Below are 8,924 nucleotides of genomic sequence, written 5' to 3' on the forward strand. Positions count from 1 at the left end.
AAAATGTGACCAACACCCAAGTAACTATCCTCTAGAGTTGCTCATGGATTTCTCGCCCTTGCTTTGTTTTCTTGTGTTTTGCTTGAATCTCCAACCCCGATTTGTATCTGACCTCTTTTGGACGCCCTTTTGTGATGGAACGGAGCGGGTTCCTGACCTGAGTTTGCGTGCTTGCTATTCCAGACCCTACCTCTGAGTTTTCAGATGATGAACCCGTGGACGAAGGCACACTTGAGGTGCGGGGGAACCTGTGTAAGGCTTATTCGGCCTTCATCTTTTTTTATCTCATCAAGCTCTCTTTTCAGGGCCTTCCTGTGTTTTTCTTCCACCCTCGCTGTCTCATCACTCTTGCATGCTTCATCTATTAGTTCATCATAGTTCTTGGTCAACACAACGTGCCTCACAGCTTCCATGGTTGCCTCTAGTCTCTCATCATGCACAGCCAAAACTGCATTTGATGTCTGTGGCCGCAACACATCGTCAACATACCAAGTCCATTGCCGCCGTATAAAATGGCGGGGCAATCGTGTTACCGTGACCATGTCCATTACTTTTAGTATGTGACAGCACACAATCCCGTCCCGTCCGAATTTGCAGCATTGGCAGTAGTATTCGCCATCGTTTATCGAGGCCTTCACGAAGTAGTTCTTTCCCTTCTCCAGGTCTTCAAGTTCTGAATCCGACATGCCCAAGAGAGAACAGACCTTGAACGTATGCTCATCCATCTGGTAAGCCGTGTACATGCTGGCACGCTTTATTTCCTCCTGGAATCTACATGTTTATGTGTTTTTGTTAAACTCTTATATGATGTTTTTGTAGCACCTTATGTAGATGTAGGTCGTAACATAGCAAACGCATCTAACATCAATGATGGCATGGGAATCCTTATTTTTCCCACATCTGTTCTTGTGTTGTTTGTTTCCATATGGCAACTGCATGATATTTTTCACATGGCAAATGCATAACATTTTTAATTGGCAAGTGCATTACATTTAACATGACAACTGTAGTTCATACAACATGGCAAATAAAGTATTGTGTCACATGTCAACTGCATATCATAAAACATGGCAACTACAGTTCATTAAACATGACAACTATTGTTGATTTCACACGGCAACTACAGTTCATTCAACATGGCAACTATAGTTGATTTTCACACGGCAACTACAGTTGACTTCACATGGCAACTACATATCATGATTACCCTGTACTCAATGGATACTTTAAATATATCAGCATTTCAAAAAAGCTGGCAACTGCATTGCATTCTATATGGCACCTACTACCTTCATGCTTGTGTAAATTAGACGGTAACACAACTGACTTACTTGTTAAAAATCTTGTTGGTATATATCTTGCTCATCTATCTCTCCATCGGTAAATATGTTAGCAATTTAGGCTGCTTGAGCACGGTGTTTGCTTCTTGTTGTAGCTGAGATCCCAGTATTTTCTGTTGCAAAGCTGTGTATTGCTTGGCAAACTTCAGCAACGAGTTCTAAGGGCTCGCGTACTGTAATGCCCCAGATGTAAATTTCCACATTTGTAACTCCGACTCTTCCCATTTTCTGGAGATGTGATATGATTTTCCCTTCGTGGTTAGGTTTTTGTCTTTGTTTTGCATTTTGTTCATGTCATGCATTTCTTATCATGTGATCATGTGCATCGCATTTTTATTCGTGTTTGTCTCATGCATCCGAGCATTTTCCCCGTTGTCCGTTTCGCAATCCGACACTCCCACATGCACCCGGCGCACCCCTCTTGTCTCTTTTCATGAGTGGGAGTTAACCGTTCTTGGAATGGGCCGATATTTGTCAAGTGGCCTTGGTACACCACCAGTAGACCGCCTGTCAAATTTCGTTCCATTTGGAGGTCGTTTGATGCCCCAACTGTTAACCGGGTAACCGCAAAAGCCTCTTTTGTGTTGCAGCCCAACATGCCTTCAAATCAGTTGAATAACCCATCTAAACCACCTCCATGCTCTCATTCGTTGAATCACGATCGTGTGGGCGAAAACCGCACCTCATTTGGAATCTCCTAGCTCCCTCTACCTGTATATACACATTCCCCTCCGAAATTCACGGATGAACCCTAGCATCTTCCTCCTCGCGCCGCCGGACAAGTCCAGCCGCCACGTCGCTCCGACCGATCCCATAACGCCACGTCATCACCGCTGCCTCCCACATCCAATCAGACACCGCCACCTATCGCCGCCACCTCCCACCACCGCGCGGCCCGTGAAGCCCATCGCGGGCCCGCCCGGGCCCAGATCTCCACCGCCACCGCCCGGCCCGGTCTCCACCGCCGACCGCCGCCCTTGCCCTTGGCAGACTTCGTGAGAGTGCTCCGCCGCCTCGTCGCCGTTGGTCGACCGCCGCCGCCTCATCCTACACCCCTTAATCCACTTCCTCCCCGATGTCCAAAATTCTACCAAGTCTTTTCCTGTCATCATATTTTTTATGCCTCCTTCATCATGCTGTATCTCAGTGATCGTGGCTCCGAATCATGCATATGATATGTCAAAATGGTCGTTTTGTTGAGCTCTACATGCTAGTAGCATTTGCATGCATGTTACTGTCAAGTATGATGCCATTTTCATCGTTTCAAGAGTGCTATAAAATTTTAACTGCTAGTTCTTAGTAGAACATGGTGATTTGTCATTTTTGATGCATTTTCTGTGTGCATCCTATCAGCATGAGGTCTACATGTGGTTTGGACTAAGACATGTCATCTTTACAGGTGTGGAAATATTGTATTTTTGTGGTCTATGTGGTGAATAACACAAGCATGCAAACTAGGTTCCGTGATGTTGTTGTTTTCAGGCACTTAGGATTTTGCTAAGTCCTTTTCCTGATGTTATTTTGATGCCATGTAAACTTGATGCTACCATGAGAGCCATGCTTATTTTGAGATACTTTAGTAAGGATGTCTTGAACATGTGGTTATGCTATATCCTTTCATGCCTATGGTTGCAATTATGGAGTGCACTAGCATTTCATTTTCTTGCTCTACTTTTGCTAAATAATGTTCCTGGCAGATTGTTATCATGTTAATCAATATTGCCATGTGTTTTGCTAGTGATCCATACATCCTATGAACTTTCTCTTGTCATGGTTAGCTTCACGAACATATCTTCTTCCTATTGGTATGCTTATGTTGCCATGTAATGCTTTGTGGTGAGTGGCATGAGCTTGCAAAGTTGCTATCATGAATCTGTTTATGCCATGCTCTATTTTTCTTCAAAGTCTAAAACTGTTAACATAACTTGCTATGTTTACATGGGTGCCATCATATCTTCTGTGCCTTTTTGGCTCATGTTCATTAAGGGAGTTTTCTTAAATGCATTTAGTAGAAGCATGTCATGCCTTTGTTTTCCATGATAAGTTACTGTAGCATGTTGTTTGCTTGATCTAAACTTTGCTTACCGATGTTGTTTTGGACATGTTAGTATTTTCACAAAGTCTGTGAAGCTAATATCTTTTGCACTTTTGCCATACTTGTTTGAACCTGTTCTATTACGATTTAGCCGTAGCTCCGTGTTCATGTTTTGTCAAGCATCTCTTGTACATCACTGCCATATGCTTTGTTGCTATGTGGGAGTGCAGTAGCTTAGTTTCTTGTTGCACTCTAAGTGCCATCATGTTGTTAATCACAGTTTCGCATCATCCTTATATTGCTTGTCATTTGCAATCCATGCATCCATTTCCGATGATCCTTATATCGATTTGGACCGAAATCACCTCATCTTTCCAGCGGCATACTTGGTTTGCCATGTTGATGCCTTTGTCATTCTTTCCCTTCTGAAGCATGAATATGCATTGCATATCATATCTTGCATATCATGCCATGTATTGCATCATGTTGCTTGTGCATTGCACCGTGATTGATTGTAGTTCCATTGCTTGTGTTCTTGCTTTGGGTAGAGCCGGGAGAGGAGTACGTGAACGAGGAAACTATTGAGTATGCTAACGATGATCAAGCTTTCGACAACTCTGAGAATATTGCAGGCAAGATGACCATACCATCGAAATCACTTCTATCTTTGCTTGCTAGTTGTTCGCTCTATCGCTATGCCGTGCTACCTACCACTTGTTATATCATCCCTCCCTTATGGTCATGTCAAGCCTCTAACCCACCTTCCTAGCAAACCATTGTTTGGCTATGTTACCGCTTTTGCTGAGCCCCTCTTATAGCGTTGTTAGTTGTAGGTGAAGCTGAAGTTTGTTCCATGTTGGAAGATGGATATGTTGGGATATCAGAATATCTCTTATTTATTTTTAATACATCTATATACTTGGTAAAGGGTGGAAGGCTCGGCCTTTTTCCTGGTGTTTTGTTCCACTCTTGCCGCCCTAGTTTCCGTCATACCGGTGTTATGTTCCTTGATTTTGCGTTCCTTACGCGGTTGGGGATTTATGGGACCCCCTTGACAGTTCACTTTGAATAAAACTGCTCCAGCAAGGCCCAACCTTGGTTTTACATATACCTATCAACCTATTACCCTTCCCTAGCGTCGGCCAACCCGAGGGTCATCTTTATTTTAGCCCCCCGGGCCAGTGCTTCTCCAAGTGTTGGTCCGAACCAGGCAACCTGCGGGGCCACCTCGAGGCAACTTGAGGGCTGGTTTTACTCGTAGCTTCACCTATCCGGTGTGCCCTGAGAACGAGATACGTGCGACTCCTATAGGGATTGTCGGCAGATTGGGCGGTTTTGCTGGTCTTGTTTTACCATTGTCGAAATGTCTTGTAACCGGGATACCGAGACTGATCGGGTCTCTCCGGGAGAAGGAATATCCTTCGTTTACCGTGAGAGCTTGTGATGGGCTAAGTTGGGACACCCTACAGGGTTTAAACTTTCGAAAGTTGTACCCGCGGTTATGTGGCTGATGGGAATTTGTTAATATCCGGTTGTAGAAAACTTGACACTTGACTTAATTAAAATGCATCAACGACGTGTGTAGCCGTGATGGTCTCTTCTCGGCGGAGTCCGAGAAGTGAACACGGTTCTTGTGTTATGGTTGTGTGTAAGTAGTTTCAGGATCACTTCTTGATCACTTCTAGCTTCACGACCATTGTGTTGCTACTCTTCTCGCTCTTCTTTGCGTATGTTAACCACCATATTTGCTTATCGCTTGCTGCAGCTCCACCTCACTACCTTGTCCTACCCATAAGCTTAAATATTCTTAATCTCTCGGGTGTGAGATTGCTGAGTCCTCGTGAATCACGGATACTTCCAAACAGTTCCAGGTGCCGATGATACCAGTGCAGGTGACACAACCGAGTTCAAGTGGGATCTCGATGAAGATCTTGGTCGTTGTTATGTGTCTTTTCCAGATGATCAGTAGTGGAGCCCAGTTGGGACGATCGGGGATCTAGCATTTGGGGTTATCTTCCTTTATTTTGGTTCCGTAGTTGGACCTTTGATTATACTCTGGATGATGTATGTTTAACTTGTTATTTCTGTGATCTGGCGATTGTAAGCCAACTCTTTATCCCTTTCTTATTCAGTACATGGGATTGTGTGAAGGTTACCCCACTTGCGACTAAACCACCATGTGATTATGCCTCTAAGTCGTGCCTCGACACGTGGGAGATATAGCCGCATCGTGGGTGTTACACGTACCGCTTCAGAACAGCATTGAACCACTCGCTGCACTGCGTAGTCTGCAGAAATGGGAAGAAGCAGTGCATGAAGTAGTCCGGCACCCAGTACATTCGCTTATCCCACAGGCTAGCAAGCGTCTCGTTGTCTTGGACTTGATATGTTTCAATCATAGCTGTCCAGCTAAGTTCAAACTCCTCCACCATCAAGTTGTGGTCCACGCACAACTCTAATGCCTTGTGCAGCTCTGGACAGTCAGCAAAGAACGGTCCTAGCGTGTCCTAAGCCTTCTTTATAATATGCCACCTCCAGTGCCTGTGCACTGACAACGGAAAGACCTCCTCTATGCCTGCACGAATGCTAAAATCCTGGTATGTTATTATGTTCATCGGAGCAAGTCCACCCATGCACTCCAAGAAGGTTTTAAACAGCCAAGTGTACCCATCCGTGTCTTCGTTCCGAATGAGCCCACATCCGAACTGCAATGACTAATTGTGGTTATTTATTCCTATTAATGGAGCGCAGCGCATCTTGTAGATATTAGTGAGATATGTCGCGTCGAACGAAATGCAATATCGGAAATGTTTGTAGGCTCTTCTTGCAGCACCATCCACCCAATACATGTTCCTCACATGGTCGTCATCGTCCAATCTTATCCTGTAGAAGAAATCTGGATCTACTTTTGCTTTCTCATCGAAGTAGGCTATCGTGTCTTCTATGTCAGCCAACTTGCTCTCTCTATGGTACTTTTCCTTTAGGTTTGTGATGTTTGCTAGTATGTACAGCATGCTACACAGTCTACCATCTCCGCTGTGGATGAGCGACAGTATTTTGACCATTCTTGATGGACCGACGTTACAATCATGTAGCAGCTTTATGAATTTCTTCTTGAGGGGGGTGAATCCTTTGTGGGCGCTCAGAAATTTTACCATCTCAAACTACTTTATTAGTTCATGGTTGTGCTCGTCAGAATATTCAGTGACCACCCACCGTGCTCCATCTACGTTTAGCTTACACCGGACAGGGCATTCCGTCTTAACAATGATACCTCTCTTTCGTTCCGGAATGACAGGCGCAACACCTTCACCCTTCTTGTTCCTTCGTGCCTTGTAGCGCCTCATCTCACCTCTGCTGTACTCGTTAGTTCTTTTAATTTTCCTGTGGTATTCGGTGTTGACCGCAAACCCATGGAACATTGAATATCTCTGGTAGAATTCCTTGGCATCTTCGAACGAATCAAATCACTTCCCAACATACGGTGGCTGAGGTACCATGATTTCCGATTGCCCATCTTCTTCATCCCCTTGTGCTTCGTCATCAGTTTCATCATTCACTTCAGTATCAGTGGTTGTTTCATCTGCTTGAGTGTTACCTGTGCTGGTGTGCAAAGGTGTGCTTGTCGGCATTACTGGAACCATTGCCATTTCCTACACTAACTCTGCATTGTTTGTGGTGGGATTGTTGGCTGGCTGGTGGAAAGCTTCTTCCGCGTGCTCAGAGGTTCCCGCGGTAGATGTCCCCGAGCCGTTTTTGATTGTAGTTGAAGGCCCTGCAATAAAAAAATAGGTACGAGTGTAAGCATTGCTTGAATGGCATGTTTATCGTAATGGAATACAACAACTGCATGTGATTTGGCATGACATCATTCACACAACATGCCGTGGAATCTGCATATGGCCATGCATGGCAACTATAGTTTTCCAGTCATGCTCGCTACAGTGCAACAAACATGGCAACTACTATTGCCAAGACATGGCATCCAGCATCTTTTAGCATCAAAACTTGGAATCTATAGCCATGACAACTACAGTACAACATACATGGCAACTACTGTTGCCAAGACATGGCAACCAGCATCTTTTAGCATCAAAACTTATATTCTAGGTACGAACTCACTAGGCAAATGTAATCAATCATGAATGTTGCACAAAATCATATAGAAATTGGCAAATCCTGAAGACAATAGATGATTTTTTGCACGCGTCCACTTGGTAGCATTTTTGTTTTATTTTTTCCACCATCGCCGTGCCAAATCTACTTTTCCTCCCATTCCTTTTCCACAAAAGCAAATGCACTACTATTTTTTTGTTTCACATTTTTTACCTTGTTGTGCCGCATGTGCTGATCATATATCTGGTTTGTCATTCCAATTTGACGTGCTCTATCTGCAATCACGTTTGCCTGCAACTATGAAGCTTGCCATGAGACGTTTGCTGATGTGGTTCCACCATAACAACCTGTGATCATTTTAGCAATTGGCCAATGCATGGAAACTGTAGTTTGTACAACATGGCACATGTAGTGGTGCACGCATGCCACACAGATTTGTTCACACATGTCATCCACGGTTGTTTAGATATTGCAATCACATTTTATGACACATGGCAACTGCAGTTGTCCAGGCATGGAAACTGCAGTTGTCCAAGCATGGCAACCACAATGCCACCTATGTTCCTTCTCCTAATTCATTGTCCACACCTTCCCTTCATGGACTCACCTGTGTACGACGTTGATGGCAGGTACATGGTTGCCGCCTGATGCCACGTGATGCATGAAGGTCCTACATTTTTCCATATAACTCGTGAGTCTTTTTCCATCCTTGCAAGTTTAATTTCATGGCCACACCAGTATGTTTCTATTTCATATGCGTTACTTTCATTTGCCACATTAGCTACTTGAAGTTGGTCGCTCGTACATTTGTCAGCGTTAGCGCCATGTGACTGAACTTGCCATGGTATCCCCCTATGTGTGGTTGTGTCATAAGAACCTATGAAAAATGACATTATAGGACATAAGTAGAATGCCATCTTCCTTGCCACAAACATGGCAACTGTTCCTTTTTTTATCATGCATCGTACCGGTGCTCGCGTACTGCTCTAGTAGTGGCAGCAACGGCCCTGCAGAAATGAGTTGATTGTACTCTGGTACATCCCAAGGGGGCGTTTCTGGCCTTTGAGAAAACCAAGGATCAGCGATGTCTTCATGATTCATTCTTCTGCTTTTTTCCGCCACTGTGTTTTCAGTCACTACATGAACAAGAACGCATCAATAATCCGCAAAATGCATTCTTGCTTTTTGCACATACAAGATAACACGGCAATCTTATCACATTTCTTGCGTAGGCAACCAACACATCTTGGCAAGTAGGACATGCACATTCATTCTCTTTTCTAACATCTACATGTCAGCTATCATTTTGAAGCGATGGCAACAGCAAATATAATAGGATGGCAAGCAACAACATTGCAGCTAACGACAATGATAGGTGGCAACTGACGTTGGATACAAGTGGAAATTATTTTTTTCCTCCCTCCCTATGAAAA

The 8,924-nt window shown here is 44.1% G+C and overlaps 2 protein-coding genes across 2 annotated transcripts; both read right to left on the reverse strand.

Moving 5' to 3' along the window:
- Window positions 1–200: 200 nt before the first annotated feature.
- LOC147975492 (protein FAR1-RELATED SEQUENCE 1-like) lies at window positions 201–6,440 on the reverse strand. Its single transcript, XM_087520450.1, has 4 exons — window positions 6,209–6,440; window positions 5,623–5,848; window positions 705–771; window positions 201–461 (listed from the first exon to the last, which is right to left on the reverse strand). Exons 1-4 carry the CDS (start codon window positions 6,438–6,440, stop codon window positions 201–203), a joined length of 786 nt encoding a protein of 261 aa, XP_087376576.1.
- A 1,348-nt stretch (window positions 6,441–7,788) lies between these two features.
- LOC147975493 (uncharacterized) lies at window positions 7,789–8,592 on the reverse strand. The gene is made up of 4 exons (XM_087519658.1): window positions 8,460–8,592; window positions 8,255–8,368; window positions 8,099–8,161; window positions 7,789–7,838 (listed from the first exon to the last, which is right to left on the reverse strand). Exons 1-4 carry the CDS (start codon window positions 8,590–8,592, stop codon window positions 7,789–7,791), a joined length of 360 nt encoding a protein of 119 aa, XP_087375784.1.
- Window positions 8,593–8,924: the final 332 nt, after the last annotated feature.

The sequence above is a fragment of the Triticum urartu genome, chromosome 4A (assembly GCF_056163025.1).
Source record: "Triticum urartu cultivar PI428250 chromosome 4A, HENAU_Tu73, whole genome shotgun sequence".
Lineage (NCBI taxonomy): Eukaryota > Viridiplantae > Streptophyta > Magnoliopsida > Poales > Poaceae > Triticum > Triticum urartu.